Source organism: Lampetra planeri, chromosome 11 (genome assembly GCF_965212315.1).
Source record: "Lampetra planeri chromosome 11, kcLamPlan1.2.h2, whole genome shotgun sequence".
NCBI classification, from domain to species: domain Eukaryota; kingdom Metazoa; phylum Chordata; class Hyperoartia; order Petromyzontiformes; family Petromyzontidae; genus Lampetra; species Lampetra planeri.
In genome coordinates, this window is record NC_136117.1 from 10,261,323 (window position 1) to 10,283,114 (window position 21,792).

At 45.7% G+C, this 21,792-nt stretch overlaps 1 protein-coding gene across 5 annotated transcripts in view; it reads left to right on the forward strand.

The window, feature by feature from the left end:
- PCLO (piccolo presynaptic cytomatrix protein) overlaps nucleotides 1-21,792 on the forward strand; it is a 185,870-nt gene that overhangs the window by 157,224 nt on the left and 6,854 nt on the right. For 3 of the 5 annotated variants that reach the window (XM_078598792.1, XM_078598793.1, XM_078598796.1), the window contains 4 exons: nucleotides 3,946-4,093; nucleotides 7,443-7,525; nucleotides 8,871-8,973; nucleotides 13,342-13,505. In XM_078598792.1, coding sequence (XP_078454918.1) covers nucleotides 3,946-4,093; nucleotides 7,443-7,525; nucleotides 8,871-8,973; nucleotides 13,342-13,505 — 498 coding nt within the window. Of the gene's footprint in view, nucleotides 1-3,945; nucleotides 4,094-7,442; nucleotides 7,526-8,870; nucleotides 8,974-13,341; nucleotides 13,506-21,792 lie in introns of those variants that run through there. The other 2 variants (XM_078598794.1, XM_078598795.1) reach the window with 2 other exon arrangements.

The following is a 21,792-nucleotide window of genomic DNA, read 5'->3' on the forward strand; positions in this document are numbered from 1 at the left end:
CCCCTCCCCCATGTGTATCTCCTAATACTTGTAGATTTGAAGCTTTCGTGACTGCAAGGATTCATATTCTTAGGTTTTTTCGGTAAAGTCACGTAGGTAAAAAAATTTATAAAAATAAAATAAAAATCACGAAGTTTCAGAGGCAACAGCAACATTGTTTAACACTGTCTGTTGCGCGCCAAGTCGATTTTAATGATTATTATCTCTATTAAAAAAAACTACATAATTGAGCCATTCCCTGAGTGTTCATGCCGATGCAGTTGAAATAATTCTACATTTCAAAGGGCCCCCTCCTCCGCACTAGCCACACAAGTTAGAAGAGCTGGGGTTATTGGAAAGAGGGCCACTAATTGACCCAAAAAGTGTGCCCTCGATACCTGGTCATGATTTGACAGCCTCGACAAAGGAGGGAACCCTAAAGCTGCGACGATCCATCTCAAGCCACCCAGTGACTGCACATTGTTAAGCAGCTTCGTCAGGACGTGCTAAGAATCAGTGTCGTTTAACATCAAACGGTTGAAAAGACACCCTATACATATGCTGCACCTTTGTGTAATGACATCTTGCTGATTGGATCGTTAATGTACGTCATTGGTAAAGGGCGATTGTGACGGCAGTGGGGGAGAAACGCCTCTCGCTCAGAATCAGACTCTTTGTTCTTACTGAAGGGATGCGATGAGCTACAAAGCTTGTTTTCGCGAATGGCCAGTTGGGGCCGGTGTTAGAAAGTTACAACAACGATCGATACAATAAAACACCATAAGAGTGCAAAAGTATAGGAAAGGTAAGCCAACCGCAAGAAAAAAATATACTTTTTATTTTACCAGGTAAAGTTCACTAAGCTATTAGCTTCATTTTCACCCATTTAAAGCCACTTTCAGCCGATATTAATCTTAATTTTCCACCTTTAAATGCATCAATGTTATTGAGAAACAAACCTCGCTTTGTGCGAATATTTAGCTTATTAACTGCAAACTTATGGGTGTTTGGTGCTGTTGCCGTTCCACTGTAACTGAAACAATTTGAAAACGACACTCCTGAATTGATGCTGTCAGTGGATTCGTATAAGTGTTCTGGTTCGTGTTGTAGCAAATACGCAAGTCACAGAAATAATTTGCCTTCGCTTCTCCACACCCGAATCTTATTATTTCATCTGATAATCGCCTAATGTTCCACACACTTCCTACGGAATACTGTAATGGACCAACATTTTTTAGTGTTTCAAAACCAACATTTTAAATTCCAGATCATGCATGCATAATTATAAAAACTTACCAGATAGACTTTACTCATCTGTAGCCTTCAAAAAATATGCTATTAGCTAAATAAATCAATATTTGCATATATGAACCTTATGGCGGTACCCCGTGGTACCATTGTACCCCGGCTCTCGCATAATGTCCGTGATGCAGTCATTTTTAGTCTGTTAATGGTCGGCGATGCAGCAATTGACTCATCTCGACGAGCTGTACACGATGCACCACGATGGTGCGTACCGCGAGCATTCAGGGTTTCAGCACAATCGTCCTCGCTGCATTTCGATATCGTGGAGTGGCACCGATGTCGGATTGATTGGTACCTCAGTCGCTGAGTTAAGTAACACCCCTGGACAAAAATAGTGTCCCAGAAATAAAATATGTAATTGCCTCGGCCATTTTGTATTATTTGGTACCCCGGGGTTACCGCCATCATGATAAAATGAAGGCGTTGGTCTTTTCTCGGACAATAATTGCACAACGATATTCACAATGACCGGGCATCGATGCCATAGCCTGTGACCACCAAGCAGGGTTGAGCCTGGATAGCCCTTGGACGGGTGACCCCCATGCATACCAAGGTTGTTCTAGATAGCTGCGTGGTTACGAGGTCGTCAGCAGAAGACAGTGCAGCTAAATACATTATTAAGTCGTACCTCTATGTTCCCACCTTCACAAGTCCCGCACTGACCCAGCATGGTGACGTGTCGTCAAATAAACTCCCCCAACCCACACGGCGTGGGGAGGCGCTCATCCACCAGTGGATTGGCACTGATACGATACATGCTATACTAGGGATATGGTTATCACAGCGTTGGGATACTTGGGGGATTGGTTATTACCGAATCTTCCGTGTGGTAGCCGTGATAATGTCTGTGTTTTTGCTCTTGGTTCCTCCAAAGGTCGACACAAAGTGCCGGGAGAAATTGTATTAACTGTGGTTAATCTGGAGGTCAACGCTGGCACCAACACTGACACTGGAAACAAAAAAAACCCTCCTTTTACTAACAGCCAAACTTGATTGTAAATCAGTGTTGGCTCACTCTGATAAAATGTTCTGTATAAAGTGCAAAGAAATGTATATTGTAGTAAATTGCCATCGACGTCTGCTACAATGAATTATTATTATATGTTATGTGATGCTAGCCTACATGGCACGAAAGGGAAAAAGTGCGACACACTCGCACAATGCGTGTGCTCAAGGGGGCACCAATCGTTTAGAAATAAAATCTTCTCACAACCGCAGCCAACGTATCTCCTTTGTGAGACTCAGTGCCCCGTTCTCAAACTTTGTTTGAATGTCATTCTCCACGCCGTACACTTCAGTTCCATTTGCAATCAATTAGTCTCGGTGCAAAATAAAATGCCGCAGGGTAAGAAGAAGAAGAAGTGGCCCATGAACTATGTTCCTGAACTGTTCGCAGTAAGAATAACGTTAATCAAACGCAGACGTGGACCCGTGAAATGCACACAAATCAGGCTCGTGTGCTTTTAGTGGAATTGCCCTGCATCGTGACCCTTTTACAATTAGCGGCCGTCTGACTGCAACATAATTGCTTAAAGATACGAGAACAATATTTCGTGTGCCGATTGGTAGTTTCAAGATAATTGCTAATTATTAAGACTTTAATGGTCATTCAAATGAGAAATTCCAATCTGATTATTTTTATGTTGTTAATTTCTGCATGTTGTGTGATGGGGAATTTAAAGAACATTTGTTTGCCTTATTTCAGTACATTATTGCTTTTCAATCAATAATAATGTTTTCATGGAGGGTACCTCACAACACAATTTTTTTCTGGATATGAATGTCCTGATTTATTAAATGTGACTTTGCTATTAAACACTGCACTGCCATCCCTCTTTGGAACAGATGGTCCCTCAATTTAATTATTTACGGTAATTTTTTAGATGTCTTTGTGGATCAACTCCTAGATTGACTTCCCCTCACTGTGCTATTAATCATCGGGGGTTTTTAAACCATACTTCACCATGCCATTCAGTGCTGGTTGGCGAATGCTAGGACGAGCACCGGTGCAGACATCACGCGCACAATGCCGTTAGCCAATTATTTACATCGGTAAAAGCCAGACGTGTATTTACGGGCTGCAAATAGCATTGCCTGGTCATTAGAGCCCTTGTCGTATCACCTGCTATTATATATTCTTAGGTTTTTTTCGGTAAAGTCACGTAGGTAAAAATGTTAAATTAATAAAAGTAAAATAAAATAAAAAATAAAAAATCACGACGTTTCGGAGGCAACACAAGCTTCCGTCTTCAGGTGGAACCGTCACAGCCCGACAGCTGTATCAAGTAAATGAGAGATTACAAGAGATACCACTCCGTATATATAATGGTTGAGGGGGGGGTCGTATCACCTGCTATTTCCGACCAACGAAGCGCCCAGCCCACGATTCATAACCCAATGGTTGAGCAGGGCGCGATTGAGAATGGCCCGGTTGAGTGGGGAGCGGTTGAGTGGGGAGCGGTTGAGTGGGGAGCGGTTGAAGAGGGCCCGATTGAGTGGGGAGCGGTTGAGTGGGGAGCGCAGTTGAACAGGGCTCGGTTGAGTGGGGAGCGGTTGAACGGGGAGCGGTTGAGTGGAGAGCGGTTGAGCGGTTGGTTGAACAGGGCGTGCTGACTGCGGGCAGGGAGCTTGGCGAGTCAGCGCGTGGGTGCCTCCCCACAGGCAGGCCGGTAAGCCAGCGCGCCCCGGACTCCTCCATCTCAACGACGTCGTCCGTCAGCAGCGTAGGCAGCGGCTACAGCGTGGACAGCGAGGGCAGCTCGGTGCTCACTGACGACACGTTCTCCGGCACGCACCGTGAGCACCGCGGGTAAGCGGCTGTCTCGCATCTTATTTCCTTTTCTAAATGTTTTCGCACTTTTTTGTTTGATCTCACCGTTACAGTTTTATTGCGAGTGCGCCATCACCGTTATGTCACAAGACAGAGAATATATTCGGATTTCTCGCAGAAGCTATAAAGATCTTTTGTGTTAAAGGACGGACCTTGGAAGCGGATATCGGAGAACTAATTCTGAGATTATTTTAAATTACTTCGGGTCCACATGGTAGGGGCAAGCACTTGCCTGCACACCTTGCCACAGAGAGGAATGTACCTCCCATGACGTTCAAACCAATAGTTTTAATTCTCCAAGCTAGAATTTAGCCAAATTAAGTGAAGAGCAAAGTGTAATGTGAACTCAATTTGATCACAGGCAGATCCCTGGATTCGAGCCCAGGAACTCAGTGGTGGCCAGCTCAGTGCTATGACCTCTGCGCCACCCGGCCACCTTACCCGCACATCTCACTAAACACAATTAGCTCATAAAACTCACGATGTGGTTGATGTCATGGGAGTCAATGCCACTGGCACCGTCACAGTTTTCTCTGTAGCTTTCTTCAGCTGGAAGCCGGAACTCTTTCACAGCATACACCCAACCTCTGCTCTTCAAGTGTCCCAATATCTGGCTTGAGGTCTCTCCCTTGGTCATCGACTTCTGGATGATCACTACAGCGTCTCCAGCTTGATATCATTTGTCCTGGAAAGGCTTGCCGAGGCTCAATATGATTTTCTTTTGCAGAATTATTTCATGTTCGAGGGAAATGGGGTGCAAACTCGCAGTGTTATTTATGTGTGCATGTTGAACTTCTTTCGCACCGTACATATCCAACCGTGCTAATCGGAGGTGTGGGGGAAGGACAACGAACTAAACACAAAAAGCAGTTTGAAAGAAATTAGTTTTCAATTATGTATGCATTAGATTGTCCTAAGTATACACATGGGGATGTCATTTTGAACATAGTTACCTATACATTCAAAAAGTGTGCCTTATTTGCATAATAGTATAAATATATGCACCACAGCCGTCCCCGCGTGGATGAAAAAGTCCGTCAGCTCCAGTACGTCCAACACCGTGCAATACGTACACACATTTTTTTACGCCAATTTATGCCTCATCAAATAGTTTCTGCTATAAATTGCGGTCCTAATTGGTCGGCAGACTATGCCGCAAGTGAACACCTGCCTCGTGATTACGCCTAAGGATTTTCTCGCATCTTTATATATTTAAAAAAAGCAAAAGCGTCTGAAACGTACGTTCGCAGTCGCTGAACTGCACCCGGGGATGGCCCCAACTACCGCACGAAGATACCACTCAACGTTGCTCGTGACCGGCCCAAGAGCTGCCGTCCCTTGCTCTGGGTTGCCACGTTCTTGACGCTTACCATCAGAAGCTGTTTTGTTTTGTGTTGCTGCTTAGGTTTGCCTACACCGTAGGCAATTCAGCTATAGCTGTGTAATTCCCCCCTTCCCTCCCCCATGTGTATCTCCTAATACTGTTTAACACTGTCTGTTGCGCGCCAAGTAGATTTTAATGATTATTATCTCTATTAAAAAAAACTACATAATTGAGCCATTCCCTGAGTGTTCATGCCGATGCAGTTGAAATAATTCCACATTTCAAAAGGCCCCCTCCTCCGCACTAGCCACACAAGTTACAAGAGCTGGGGTTATTGGAAAGAGGTCCATTAATTGACCCAAAAAGTGTGCCCTCGATACCTGGTCATGATTTGACAGCCTTGACAAAGGAGGGAACCCTAAAGCTGCGACGATCCATCTCAAGCCACCCAGTGACTGCACATTGTTAAGCAGCTTCGTCAGGAAGTGCTAAGAATCGGTGTCGTTAAACATCAAACGGTTGAAAAGACACCCTATACATATGCTGCACCTTTGTGTAATGACATCTTGCTGATTGGATCGTTAATGTACGTCATTGGTAAAAGGGCTTTTAATTTGCACAGCAATGCGATGTGGGGTAATTGTTAATTGTCACGCGGGGGCGCTGGTGCAGTGCCACGGAGACTCCGCAAAGGGTGCCAGGTCAATGGCTAAATCAACACTCATAATGGGACCTCTCTACCGCCGTTGGCGCTGTTAAAATTCTGGGCCCTACTTCGTTGCGTTTGTACCTCTGTTCACATGCTGGAATGTGCTGTTGGCGAGTGTGGTTCCGCGCACCGTGCTATGAATCTAGGGTTGCCACCTGCCTTCATTTTCCCAGGATTGTCCTTTTGTTAAAGTAGCAGCTGTCCCGGGAAATCTGTAAGTCTTTCCCGAACAATACAAGTAAAAAAATGTCCCTTTGTAATAATAGTTTGCTCAAGACAATGCATTTGCATGGAGTTCTCCCCCCTGCTGGTATTGTGAAATCATCCTCTTCCCATGATATGCCACGGCGTTTTTTTTTTATTTTGGACCTCAGCGGTAGTAACCCCATATGAACCTGGCAACCCAGGTTCGATGTCTGGCTATGCAGCCTTTTAAATCTTAATGTGCGACCTGAGCTTTAAAGGAGTTCCTGATCACAGCGTCGACATTAGCCGTGAGGAATCAAATACGGGCACACACCACCCCCTCTGTGCATGATCCTCCTTTTAATAGCTGCTCACCGACTGCTCTTGGCCCAAGTAGTCGATGAGGATAAATGTGGAGCCATTAATATTACATTTTTTTAAAAAGGGACAGTTTAGTCTCCAGCGAGAATTTGGTATTTTGAGTTATCCTTTTCATACCTCCGTCGGCTTTATTTCTCTCAAAGTAAGACGAGAGAACAAAATGGTAATTTATTGCGATAGGGTATAGCCAATACATTGACCGCTCTTCATCATCATCATCAGCCGCAGCAGCCATGGTCAATCCACTGCTGGATGAAGGCCTCCCCAAGCTGCCACCACCAACCCTCACCATCCAGCAATGCGACAATCCAACGAGCTAATTTCATAGCTCCATCTCCTCTGTGGACTGATTTTATTTTTTGTTATTTTCACGTATAATTTATTTACAATGTTAATGTTTAACTAATAGGAATTCATTTGATATTTTTTTCGTTTCAGTTAATTTTCCAGAGCGCAGTCAAATCTGTGCTTAATATTTCTTCACAATTGCAGTCAATATAAACATGGCTTATTTTTTACGTCTAAAAACTTGACTGCTTTTAAGGTTTAAAAATAGAAACTGGCACCTGATATAAAGGTAATGTGTCATTTTCTACCAATGGTTCAGGGCCACCCAGGGATATATGAGCGCGGCACCACACGTGTAACCTATGACGAGACTTTCTCTTGACTTGATGACGACGATGAGGATGACGATGACGGATGTCCGTGATTTTTTATTTTCGTAGCGGGAGTGGAGCGGCCCACAGCAGCGGAGTCACGAGCCAGGCTGGAGGGCTCTCCAAGCAGGACCCGCTACACCTGACAGACGGTAAATCCCTACCTAACACGCCGGCCACGTCCAATATGTCCACATTGAAATGAAGCGGGGACACACAACGGAATCACAATTGCCTATTCCACCGAGTGTTTCACTTTGAGACTGTCAAGGAAGGTCTATACGTTAACGTCGATTCCGCCTTGTTGGCTAAGCCAAGGCCGCTGGCCGGGTTGCCGCCCTCGGAATGAGTCATTTGATGACGTCACCATTGCAATATGCCACCTGTTGTTAATTAGCGAAATCAATTATTGTTGGTGCTGGCAGTGAGTTAATTTTGCAGCAGCCGATCAAAAGAAAGTGTGTTTTTTATTATATTAATTCCACACCACATTCAGTCAGACTACTTAATAAAGGGGTTTTTGTTGAGTTAGATGGCCAATTAGTAAGGATTGTCAGTTAAACAAAACGTGACAACTATATGCTACTTCAACCCACAACATTTAACATTTTTGCACGACATTTCGCTGGTAATTACAATCTGTTTCATCAGGCGATTTTTACAGAATTGTACCAAAATCGCCTGATGAAGCTGGTTGTAATTAGTTTCGCGATCTAACCTGAAAAAATACGTTTTTATGAATAGCATTGGTCACGGTGCTTCTCTTTACTGTACGAACAAAGTGCTCAGGAATGTTGGTCGTTTGTCTTATTGGAAAATGGAGTGACTTCCTGTTCAGCGGTGCAAAATTGTAACGGCGCCTTTGATGCACCGCCTATGCGTCTGTCAACACGGTGTTGCTCAGCGTGGCTTCGCTCATTGAAATGTCACCCAAGCGATGCATTGGTCAATGCGCAGGGCAATTGCATGGATCATAGGGCTGACACGGTCCACCTTCCCGCAGAATCCAATGTTCTCCGTTCGCTGTCAATTCAAGAACGCGCATTACGCGTGCCTGTTGATGGGCCGCCCCGGAGAAACAGGACTGCTTCCAGCACGCCTTCCCTGAGAGTTCCCATCGCACGCAGTTTTGAAGTCGGTTAATTGCCAGCGCGTATCTGATCGCCCGAGCATTAGGTCCGATCAGAAGCGTTATCGTCAGAAAATCTTCGTCAATGCAAGAACGAACTGTCTAGCACCCTATCTGTGCGGACAGAGGTTAAGATAAAGGTAAAGATGCTGCTGCCCTTCAGCGTCTTGCTCATGCCACTGCCTGTCGAAGGACCTCCGTTCAAGGGGGATTCTCGAAGACCCCCACTCGGTGACATTTCGACCTGCTCTTCCACCACCCTGGTTCGGAGTCTCGGGAGAGGTGGAAGGGTATCCACATCTCACCCCACCCACACGCGACCTGCCAGTCGATTAACTGCGATGCACCCATTTATACTGTTTGGACAGAAGTGATCAAAAATGGCAGCCCAGCCAAGATACCGAGAGAGAGCTTGTCATCGACGACCTCCATGGCGTCGCACGCGTCCGATGGTTCCGGAAGCTCCAAAGGGTATGGACATGCGTGTTTGTGTGTGCGTGTTTGTGTATGCGTGTTTGTGTCTGCGTGTTTGTGTGTGCGTGTTTGTGTGTGTGTGCGTGTTTGTGTGTGCGTGTTTGTGTGTGCGTGTTTGTGTATGCGTGTCTGTGTATGCGTGTTTGTGTATGCGTGTTTGTGTCTGCGTGTTTGTGTATGCTCGTTTGTGTATGCGTGTTTGTGTCTGCGTGTTTGTGTATGCTCGTTTGTGTGTGCGTGTTTGTGTGTGCGTGTTTGTGTCTGCGTGTTTGTGTATGCGTGTTTGTGTCTGCGTGTTTGTGTCTGCGTGTTTGTGTGTGCGTGTTTGTGTCTGCGTGTTTGTGTATGCGTGTTTGTGTCTGCGTGTTTGTGTATGCGTGTTTGTGTATGCGTGTTTGTGTATGCGTGTTTGTGTGTGCGTGTTTGTGTGTGCGTGTTTGTGTTTGTGTATGCGTGTTTGTGTGTGCGTGTTTGTGTGTGCGTGTTTGTGTGTGCGTGTTTGTGTCTGCGTGTTTGTGTGTGCTCGTTTGTGTATGCGTGTTTGTGTCTGCGTGTTTGTGTATGCGTGTTTGTGTCTGCGTGTTTGTGTGTGCTCGTTTGTGTCTGCGTGTTTGTGTCTGCGTGTTTGTGTGTGCGTGTTTGTGTGTGCGTGTTTGTGTGTGCGTGTTTGTGTCTGCGTGTTTGTGTGTGCGTGTTTGTGTGTGCGTGTTTGTGTATGCGTGTTTGTGTGTGCGTGTTTGTGTGTGCGTGTTTGTGTGTGCGTGTTTGTGTATGCGTGTTTGTGTATGCGTGTTTGTGTCTGCGTGTTTGTGTCTGCGTGTTTGTGTGTGCGTGTTTGTGTGTGCTCGTTTGTGTGTGCGTGTTTGTGTATGCGTGTTTGTGTCTACGTGTTTGTGTATGCGTGTTTGTGTGTGCGTGTTTGTGTGTGCGTGTTTGTGTCTGCGTGTTTGTGTCTGCGTGTTTGTGTCTGCGTGTTTGTGTCTGCGTGTTTGTGTGTGCGTGTTTGTGTGTGCGTGTTTGTGTATGCGTGTTTGTGTCTGCGTGTTTGTGTCTGCGTGTTTGTGTATGCGTGTTTGTGTCTGCGTGTTTGTGTGTGCTCGTTTGTGTATGCGTGTTTGTGTCTGCGTGTTTGTGTATGCGTGTTTGTGTCTGCGTGTTTGTGTCTGCGTGTTTGTGTGTGCTCGTTTGTGTCTGCGTGTTTGTGTCTGCGTGTTTGTGTGTGCGTGTTTGTGTATGCGTGTTTGTGTATGCGTGTTTGTGTATGCGTGTTTGTGTGTGCGTGTTTGTGTCTGCGTGTTTGTGTGTGCGTGTTTGTGTGTGCGTGTTTGTGTGTGCTCGTTTGTGTGTGCGTGTTTGTGTCTACGTGTTTGTGTGTGCGTGTTTGTGTGTGCGTGTTTGTGTGTGCGTGTTTGTGTGTGCGTGTTTGTGTCTGCGTGTTTGTGTGTGCGTGTTTGTGTCTGCGTGTTTGTGTATGCGTGTTTATGTCTGCGTGTTTGTGTCTGCGTGTTTGTGTCTGCGTGTTTGTGTGTGCGTGTTTGTGTGTGCGTGTTTGTGTCTGCGTGTTTGTGTATGCGTGTTTGTGTATGCGTGTTTGTGTCTGCGTGTTTGTGTCTGCGTGTTTGTGTGTGCGTGTTTGTGTGTGCGTGTTTGTGTATGCGTGTTTGTGTCTGCGTGTTTGTGTCTGCGTGTTTGTGTGTGCGTGTTTGTGTGTGCGTGTTTGTGTCTGCGTGTTTGTGTGTGCGTGTTTGTGTATGCGTGTTTGTGTCTGCGTGTTTGTGTATGCGTGTTTGTGTCTGCGTGTTTGTGTATGCTCGTTTGTGTGTGCGTGTTTGTGTGTGCGTGTTTGTGTCTGCGTGTTTGTGTATGCGTGTTTGTGTGTGCGTGTGCGTGTTTGTGTCTTTGTGTATGCGTGTTTGTGTATGCGTGTGGACAATTGCGCGCATGTGTGTGCTTTTGGCGGGCGGTGGCATTGCGGTTAGTGCATTGCCTATGAACCCTTCGACGTAAACTCTATTCCCGTTACGGCCGACACCGGCGATGAACATCTGAACTTATTCTGGGTCTCCCCTAGGTCAACTCAGCCTTCAAATAGTACCTAATGCGCTGTGCAAACATCATAAAAGGGGGGACAAAGATTGCCAAGCGTGGTTGTGGCCGCACGAACCCCATTGTCCGTTTTGCTAGCCTTAATAGGTGCTCGCTAACAGCACAGTCTGCGTAGGTTACATGGGGGATCTTTGGCTTTGCTCTAGCATTTGTGCACGCGTGCATTGGCAGTATGTGTCCAGCCTTAGCGGTAACACGATTAGTCTTATCAGGCCACAGCTGCCACTGAGCAAGCAGCCCTGCTAATGGGAAGAAAACACTTCTTTGGATAAGGCTGCATCCGCAAAATGGACAACAGGGGCTTAATTTCATGTCCCGTACAACACAAGAGCAACTGATGTCCTGGCACTAATTAACGGAAGGGGAGAAACTATAACCTCAAGTGTGCTTGGCCCAACTCGCTTGTCAACTCCCTCCAAAGATGCAATTTTCACCTTGGCTATTTTTAGGGTCTCCAAAGAGAATGCTGGTAAAAAAGGGGGGAAGGATGTAAGTGATGAACAAGTCTTAAATCGTTTTTTTTAAATCAGCTAGAGGATTGAAAAGTGTTTTATTTATTTACTTACGTGTTTATGTGCTTGTTACCCTTCTTATTAAACAAAAGTGTTTGAACCTCCATTGCATCTATTTAAAATTATCTCAGCGGGGATACAACACATTTTGAGTTTTCATAACTGTTAATTGTGCCCTCGTATCAAAACGATAGTAGCACTTTAAGTGTGAAAAAGGTGTGATCTCCTCTCAAATCAGATTCTTCTCCTTTCGTGTGGCTGATGTAGACTCAGAGCAACAATTACAATTGCACATTCAGGTGGTCAAGCCAGATAACCCCGTCAAGAGTAGCGGAAGAGTGTATCGCTGTGATGTCTCCTTCGTATTTGTGGATCAGGCATTGCATATGTTGTATGGTCTGTTCAAATCAGATGCACAAGTTTGCATACTCATTGCGTTTTATGTTGCGCAATTATCCTTTTATAGCCTTTCATCTGTGCCATTCAATGAGTAACTAGTTAACGTGTCAATTCGTAGTCATCATCCTTAACAATCATTGCAGAGAGGGGCAGTTGAATGTTTACTATGAAGAGAACGGAGTGTTAAAATAACTGTTAACCTCAGGAGGTGTCAATACAGCAAGGTCAAACACACCATTCTAGATTTGAAGCTTTCGTGACTGCAAGGATTCATATTCTTAGGTTTTTTCGGTAAAGTCACGTAGGTAAAACATTAAAATTAATAAAAGTAAAATAAAATAAAAATCACGACGTTTCGAAGACGGAGGCTTGTGTTGCCTCCGAAACGTCGTGATTTCTTGCTTAGCCAATGGCACATAGAGAAATTACACAGTTTAACAAGATTTGCATTGGTTAGTTCTGGGTTAGAAAATATAATCTTGGCATGTGCGGCTTAACTTGTAAACATGCGCTTTCTGACGCAGTCATTCACCCAGTTCCAATGAAAATGATAATTGACGTGTCTTTGTAAATCCACTGCTGGATGAAGGCCTCCCGATTATGTATCAGCGATAGGGGTTACAGGAGTCAGTGCGGCTTAGTTAAGAGGAGGAGCCCAGGACTAGTTTGGGATATCAGTCGCCACTGATGTTTGCCATGGCTGGGAATTTAACTCAGGTTGCCATAGTCTTGGTGCAATGCACTCACCACTTTCAAATCGCCTCCCCCCCCCGCCCTCCTCTGCCTTCCCACCCCTTTCGCTGCTCAATGGTAAATATGTTGCTGTTTGATCAGTATGAAAAAGAGTGCAGTGAACTTTGTTCATTTTTTATGTTTCACGCATCACATCCTGCAGTGGACTTACAAAAGGGGTGTTGTGCGTGTACGGTGAAGTGAGTCGTCGAGATGTATGCGAAGTACATTCGAAAGTTACGACGACCGGAGTAACGTACACAAAATGTCATATTGACCACCTCCTCTTGTACCGTCATTTAGATGCAAACCACCAGTCACTTTGAAGTGTCTAACTTAGACATCAATTACAAACGTATTGACGTTACACATGTAAGTGACGTGCGAACGACACACTGGCCACATCTCGAGGACGTGCGCGGTGCCACGTCCCCCGGCACGACGCAGTCGCGTGAAGCCGATGCCCCCTCTGACCGCCACATCCCCCTGGCACCACCGCTCCATTGAATGCGAATGCCCCCCCCCCATCTCCCCCTCCCTCCTCCCCTGGCCGCCCTCCTAACCCCCCACCCCCCCGTGCCCTCGCCACCCCCGTGCTGCCCCCTCCCTCCCCCAGCACGGTCAGTCCTGACTCCCCTCCGTGGGTTCCCGGTAGAGACCCGGCGGGGCCCAGCGTGCGGCCCAACGGGGCGCTGGCGAGTGGGGGTCGAGCGGCGCGCGGGGAGCTGGTGCCCAACACCGACCTGGGCCCCGGGCAGCTCATGGGCGCCAGCAAGTCGGGTAGGCATCCCCCCCCCACCCCGACCCTCCCCAACACCTCCTCCCCAACACCTCCTCCCCACCACCACCTCCCCACCACCTCCCCACCACCACCACCTACTCCCCACCACCTCCTCCCCACCACCTCCCCAACACCTCCTCCCCACCACCTCCTCCCCACCACCTCCCCAACACATCCTCCCCACCACCTCCCCACATCACCACCTCCCCACATCACCACCTCCCCACCACCACCACCTCCCCACATCACCACCTCCCCACATCACCACCTCCCCACATCACCACCTCCCCACCACCACCTCCTCCCCACCACCTCCACCACACCACCTCCTCCCCACCACCTCCCCACATCACCACCGACGTTTGTGGATTTTTCGCCGGGTCCCTCCGGTTTGTTCCCTCCACATTTAGAATGAACGTGCGTATGGAGTACAGTATTTGTCTGCCGTTATAAATGTGCACGTCACGATAAGGCACTTCGTTGAGCTATCATTTGTGGCTAGCTTCTGATAAAAAAAAAAGCTATTTAGCTCAGTGGGCCTTACCTGGTAAAATACAAGAAATAACTTCTTGGTTTTTTCGGTAAAGTCACGTAGAAGGGAAATAATAAAATAATAATAAAACATTATAAAATATAATTCTCACGACGTTTCGGCCACAACGCAAGCAGCCGTCCTCAGGTGAAGAACAGGTCTGTCGTAAAAAAAATGCAAGAAATAGTTTAGTTTAGTTATATAGCTCGGGTAGAAATGTGTGTTTAGAGCAGTGTTCTTCATTGTAAGGCCCGTGGGCCACTGATGGCCTTTAGTGCGGCCCCTGGCGTACGGCCCACAACAATACACAACACGTGACAACACCCCCCATTGTGCTGTCAAACTCAACAATGGTTTCAAATGTGTGGCGGCCCTCAAACTGACATCTTATCGGCGAAAGTGCCCCCCCCCACCCCCCTCTGAAAATTTGTGAAGAATACTGGTTTAGAGTATTTGGCTGCTATACTTTTCCACATGATAAGCCACTTCGTTGAACTATCGTTTGTGGCCAGGTCGCTTCTGAAAAAGAGCTATAGAGTTCAATGGACCTTACCAACAAAATCACCATGACAATGATAATCATCGTTTAGTGCAGTGGTTCTCAAAGCGTGGTCCTCCAGGTGACCTGCGGTGCTGATGCAAATGCAGGTTGATCTGGACTATGTTTATACCATTTGTTTTGGACATTCATTCAGATTTTACTTACATTTAACTTTTAAAAATGTAGTTCGGTAAACTACCTTGATTAAACTGCCCTAACCCTAAGGTGTAAATGCCCCCCCCTAAAAAAACCATAAAGCTGCGTTTACATAATATATCTTGTTGTATTCCGGAAATATGAATAATTTTTATTATGATACAGACAAGTGAATGCGTTTTATCACCAGGGTGGTCTACGTAAATATTTGCATCGGCTGAGTGCTTTGAGAAACACTGGGTTAGTGGCAACAGAAACATGGGACAATTCATGATCTTCATTGTTTTCGGAAGTAAGGACTTGAAGAATGATAATCAGCATTGCTTATCTGCATCAACATCATGGCAATGGCTGTCGTAAGCTGCAGCTTAGGGCCTCACATTTCGAGGGGCCTCTAAGTACGAAAAGTTTTAACAAAATCTGTTGAAAAATAAAGTAGATAAGGGAAAAGATACTCTATAAAACGGATATATTCATTTGACACAAATATACAGGCATTCCTCGTTGGGGCCTCTTAGGCTTGAGGTTGCGTAGGGCCCCAGCATGTCATAATCCGGCCCTGGTCATCATCAGAATTTCTACCACCGTCACCAATCCATCATCATCATCATAATTTAATCGTTGTTATAATTTGCTCAGAAATAAACAAGCAACACATCTCAGTGATCTCATTGCTTAAACTGAGACTTTTTAACTTCCTCAATTTCACTGCTGCAGATGTGGAGGGTGTGATCCCCACAACGACGAAGATCCCCCATATCACATGTAAAGACTGTTGGGGCGCAAGTGCTGTTAGTGAGCACCTACAGTATAATGGCAATACACCCACTACTCTTTTAAGGCTGAGTCAACCTGGAGGAGGCCTTGGAGCAGTTTAGATATTTGTCACCAATGTTGACCGTGAACTCGGGTTCCTAGCGCATCACTACGCTGCCGCTCCCCCTCCAGATGTGATCCTCACAAAGACAAAGATCCCCCGTATAGCCTTAACAGACTGTTGGGGCAAGTGCTGTTAGCGAGTAGCACCTAGAATGGTACACGAGGGTGTGGGTGGCCAGCACCACGCCAGACCACCTTTGTCTCCCTAGCGGCGATGTATACACACCGCACCAGGTACTCATTTGAGGCTGAGTCGACCTAGGGGAGGCCCAGGACCGGTTCAAATAATCGTCACTGGTGTTGACCGTGAGCGGGAATCGAACTCGGGTCACCGGGTTCGTAGCGCAGCGCGCTAATCGTTACACTGCCGCTCCACACACACACGTTGGGACACGCAGAGCGATGTCAACAGCACCGTCAAACTAGTGAATGAAAGTTGACTGGAATTTTTTAAATCGTTTGACCGGTCATTCGAAAGACATTTGGACAGCGCCCTCTGCTGTACGAATGTATTTCAAACCAGCAATGCATTCTCGATCTTCAAAGGCTATAAGCACAGTAGTATCCTAAGTCATTGCAATGCAACGTGGCAAGGCGTCTTTACCAACGAACGTGATGATGCTCATTATGGAATTTATAAGAATAGGTTTTACCCTTTCTGGCAATTAAATAGTTGTGTTAAGATGTTAAAACACCAAACAGAGACCTTTTGCAAGGACTTATGTCTGCATTAAGCACATATACCTGTGGCGAACATGCAAACAAAAAACATACTCTGATAGTTTATGCATTGTCTTTGAAACTGATTGGTCCACAGCAGAGACAGCTTTGTGTAGAGCCGAGTCTCAAACAGTGTTAGACCAGAGGACGCCAAAATGTGAACAGCACAAAGTGCCACGATCGGGACATTTATAACTCGGGGTGAGCAGCTACATCATGGGACCTCCCTTGCCTTTTGGCGTCCTCTGGTTTAACACTGTTTGAGACTGGGCTCTATTGAAACCTGTTTCTGGTGTAGACCAATCAGTTTCAAAGACAATGCATAAACTATCAGAGTATGTTTTTTGTTTGCATGTTCGCCACAAGTATATGTGCTTAATGTCCTTGCAAAAGGTTCATGTTTGGTGTTTTAACATCTTAACACAACTGCTTGTCAGTTTTGATGTGGTTTCCTTGTTCACCAAGGTGCCTGTGCCTGACACCATCGCAATCATTGAAGACTTGGTTCATCAAGGACTGAATGCTGGGGTACCCCCCCTGGTGAGACACTGCTTAACCAATACATACTTCACCTGGAATGGAACCTTCTACAAGCAAATTGAGGGCACCCCAATGGGCTCCCCCTTATCTCCGGTTGTAGCCAACATCTTCATGGAGAAATTTGAGACGGACGCCATCCAGACTGCGACTCTACGCCCGACCTTATGGAAGAGGTACGTAGACGACACTTTTGTCATCTGGCCACATGGCCGGCCTGCTCTAGACCAATTTCTCGACCATATCAATTCCATACACCCAGCCATCAGATTCACCATGGAAGTCGAAAATGATGGCAAGCTACCCTTTTTGGATATCCTAATCAAAAGGAGACCTGATGGTTCAATGAGCCACTCTGTCTACAGGAAAGCCACCCACACGGATGCTTATCTAAAACCGGATTCCCACCACCATCCATCCCAGAAGAATTCTCTCATCAAGACTCTATATCATAGAGCCCAATGCATCTCCGACCATGAACACATTTCCAGTGAACTCAAACACGTACGCCAAGCTCTTAAGGCTAATGGTTACTCCGACTACACAATCCGCAAAGCCATCACTCCAACCACCAAGAAAGATCCTGTTGAGGAGCCTTTCAAGACCATCACCTTACCCTACATTGCTGGGGTCACAAAAAAGATCTCCAAAATCCTGATTAAACACAAGATCCAGGTCCGATTCAACACAGTACATAAAATCCGTGATCTGGTACCGTCTGTAAAAGATGTGGTTCCAGACATACAGTACCCTGGTGTCTACAAACTAAGTTGCCTCTGTGGTAGCAGTTACATTGGGGAAACCAAACGACATGTCTCGGACCGCATCCGTGAACATAAAGCTGACCTGAAACACTGTAGGACAAACACCTCAGCCGTGGCAGATCACTGTTACAACTCAGTGGGCTCACATGACATTGACTTCTCCAAGACAGAGGTTCTCTGCAAGCCATCTGGCTATCATGAGAGATTCGTACATGAGGCGATCCACATTTACAAACACAGAGACAATTTTAACCGAGAAGATGGATTCTGGCTTAGCAATCACTGGAAGGACGTAATAAACCATTTTGATACACATTAGGGTGGGTAGAATAATACATAGTGTTATATTAAAAATGTATAAGGTATAGGGTGGTTTATAGCAATACAGTATGTAATTTAATGTTGGTTTTGCCTATGGAAGTATATAGTACGGTATAGACGCGTGTGATGTAAGAGAATAAAGTTTAGATGGAAGCATATTATATAATTTTTTACAACGTAGAATTTTTCATGTATTACTTACTGTTAGTAACTCAGCTTATTGTAGAGTATAGTAAGTTTACTGATGATGCTATGTAGTTTATACTTTAGTTTGTCATGCAGTTTATACTGTAGTTTTTTACGTGGTTGTTTAGTAACTACAGCTACATACTATTAACATTCCTTTCCTTTGTTAATGCTCCCCCCCTTCCCCCCCCCCTTTGATGCTGCTAATCCTGCATAATGCACGGGCATAGTATTGATTTGGAACCCCCCCCGCCCACCTCCTACGCATTTTCCATATGCTGAATTCCTCTTGATATGCAAATTATTTTGTTTAGGCGCTCTTCTTCCCACCTCCCCCCCCTCTAACCCAGCTTAAATATACGCTCCAAGCTTGGGGTGTTTCATTCTTCGCCTGAGGATGGCTGCTTGCGTTGTGGCCGAAACGTCGTGAGAATTGTTTTATTATGTTTTATTTTCATTATTTTATTACTTCCCTTCTACGTGACTTTACCGAAAGAACCAAGAAGATTAACACAACTGTTTTATTGCCAGAAAAGGTAACGCCAATTTTTTATATTTTCATACTGGCAAGGGAGGTTCCATGATGATATGGAATTTTTGTTCACTAGATATGAGATATTACTTAGGAAGTGACTGGAGCCATGCACTTTTAAATCTAGATTGAATACTAATTTCTTTAGAACTGCTTTCTGTGTTTAGTTTGTTGTCCTTCCGCCGCACCTCCGATTAGCACGGTTGGCTACGTACGGTGCGAAAGAAGTTCAACATACGTACACACGCACACAAAAAGGTTGCAGCCCTGCAATTACTTGCGGCGCTGCTGGTGGTAGGTTTTCTACGAGATGGGGGCTCTAGAGAGAAAGGTATTTGAGAAGGTATTTGGCCTACTCTTCCATAGTGACCAAATGTACTGAGAGAGATGGGAGTACCCACACTTTATACCACCGGCACGCAACCTGGCGATCGACTAATGGAACTGTTCCACTGGGTCGAGAGTGCTGGAAGGGGGAGTGGGGGAGGCACGGGGGGGGGATTTAGGAAACTTTCCCACTGTTTCAATTACCCTGCCGGGAGATCAAACCAGCAAACCTCTGGATTGTAATTCCAGTGTGCCGTTGTACGGTTACACAAGGGCAGCATTGTCTTCGGTAAGTAATTGGGGACGTGTGGTGTACACACACAGCGCGAGTTTAATATAATGAGCTATTGACCAAGCAAAATGTTTCCAAGTGAGTTGCTACTGGGATTTGAGCTCTCATTGCACATGAGGGCTTCACATTGAGCAGGATGGACTACGTTCGACACTGTTAGCTATCCGCGCCATAAAACCCAGGGCCGCATTTCCTCCTGAGCATTTTGTTAGCATTAGATTTACAGCGTTTCCCTTTTTTTAATCCCAGCATTACAGCCGACGTGACAACCACGGTATTTCAGGCAGCTCCCTTTGGAAATGTTGAAGCAGAATGTGTGCCTCTCAGCATCCCCCGCAGAGAGTGCAAGAGTGCAGCTCATCTGCTGACTCGACAATCCATCAGACATGGCCGCCAAGCATTAATCTTTTGAGTGGATGTGAAGGGGTTAGGGTTAGGGCAGCCAGTCACCACTGCCTCAAAATGATAGGGTGCTTAAAGTAAAAAGCATTGGATGTTTAATATCGACCCATTCCAAGTGCCCTTTGTAGCGGTGGCCTCGTCGTATTCTCTGTGGGAGGGTAGGAAAAAAATCGGATGTCTCTATGCATTTTTCGTGTGTTTTTGGCTATTCACATTTTTTTGTTAAAGCACACAAACGGTGCAATTGCTGCACATCCGTAAAAGTACTGAGCAACTGTGAAAAAGAGCTTCATAGCTCATCAGATTCCTCCAATCTAAAAAAAGATTGTGATTCAATAAATATTCTGATACTGTAAATGGTGTATAATGGGATGTTGCCGTGGTGAAATGGTGAGCAGACTGCGCTTGCAATCCAGAGGCCGCCAGTTCGATCTCCCAGCGTGGCAGTTTAAACGATGGGGTCATTTTCTTGAATTCCCCTGCCTCTGTGCACCCAGCAATAGAAATGAGTCGCACAGTCGGCCGCTGCGTGGTTGGGGTTAAGTGTGGGTACTCCAACCTATTTCAAGACATCTGGATAGTACTGAAAAATTGAACAAAATATCCTCTAGAGCAGTGGTTCCCAAACTGTGGTCCACGCATCACAGGTTGGCCCACAACCCACAACGTCGAGCGAAGTGGTCCGTGGCACTGTCGCAGAAACCACGATTTAGAGCGTTATTGGTGCACGATAATCCGGGAAATTTTTTTTGAGCGTTGACAATAAACCCACCGGTTCCAGAAAGGTTGAGAACCACAGCCGGTGGGTGCATCTGGCAGTCAGAATCGGAACGAGAATATTTCTTTATATTGGAGGAATCCGATGAGCTATAAAGCTCTTTTTCACAGTTGTTCGGAAAGGGGCGGCTAATAACGTTACAACAACAAACGATACAAAAACACGATAGCAGTGCAAAGTATAAGAAAGGCAAACAATCACCCAAAAACATTCAAATGAAACTAAAACAGCCCCATCCCACCAGACAAAGCCCACTGAAGTATTAACTTATTTTTCAGAAGCGGCCTGGCTATCACAAATAACAACTCAACAAAGTGGCTTATCATGTGGAAAATATCTAAATAATCTCAATATAATATCAATAATATCAGCCATCTCAGTCAGTCAACCCATGGCACCTGGGTCTGTCCCGTGACCTCCTGCCAGCAGCGGGCAATCGACACTTCACGTGGCCTCAAAGTGCACCTGGCCTGGCACAGGCACCGCTGTGACGTCACTGTCGTTTGATGGCGAATGGCGACTATTGTTGTTGAGTGTTGAGGGTATTTTCTAGAGGGCCTCTCCAGAGCTTCCTCTGGCGGAGGCTCGTCCACCAGCAGTTGCGTTATCGAGCAATTTCAGGGCTGCGCCTTGATACAACTTTGCGAGGATTATACACCATCTTCTTGGTTCTTTCGGTAAAGTCCTTTTTCCTCTAACCCAGCTTAAATATACGCTGCCAAGCCTGGTGGTGTTCATTCAGACACTGTCTTTCCGACAGACCTGTTCTTCACCTGAGGACGGCTGCTTGCGTTGTGGCCGAAACGTCGTGAGAATTGTATTTTATTATGTTTTATTATTTTATTATTTCCCTTCTACGTGACTTTACCGAAAGAACCAAGAAAATGAATCCCTGCTGTCACGAAAGCTTTAAATCGAGATTATACACCACTTTAAAGCTTATAAAACTGCAATTCTAAATTAACGCAAATCAAGCAACTCCATTGTTGGACTTTGTATGCAGCCACTTAAACGTGCAAAGCGGTGTTGCCAATGGGGTTGAGTTTTGTCGCAATAAATAACATTTGTTAGCAGCTTAATTGCTGGAGCATCCAATTAACTTGTAATCCACGTTCGTCTGCAAGGCTGCCAGAATTCCTCTCATTAAAAGCAGTCTCTCTTGTTTGCGGAAGCGTGAAGGCCAATTAACGAAAAGAGTTACAATCAACGCGTTGAATTATTATAAACTTGTAACATGCATGAAAACAGGTTTTAATGTTCTCTGCTCATTTTTACATTTTAGGTAAGTGTCTGGTAACTTTGATAGGAACAAGATTCTA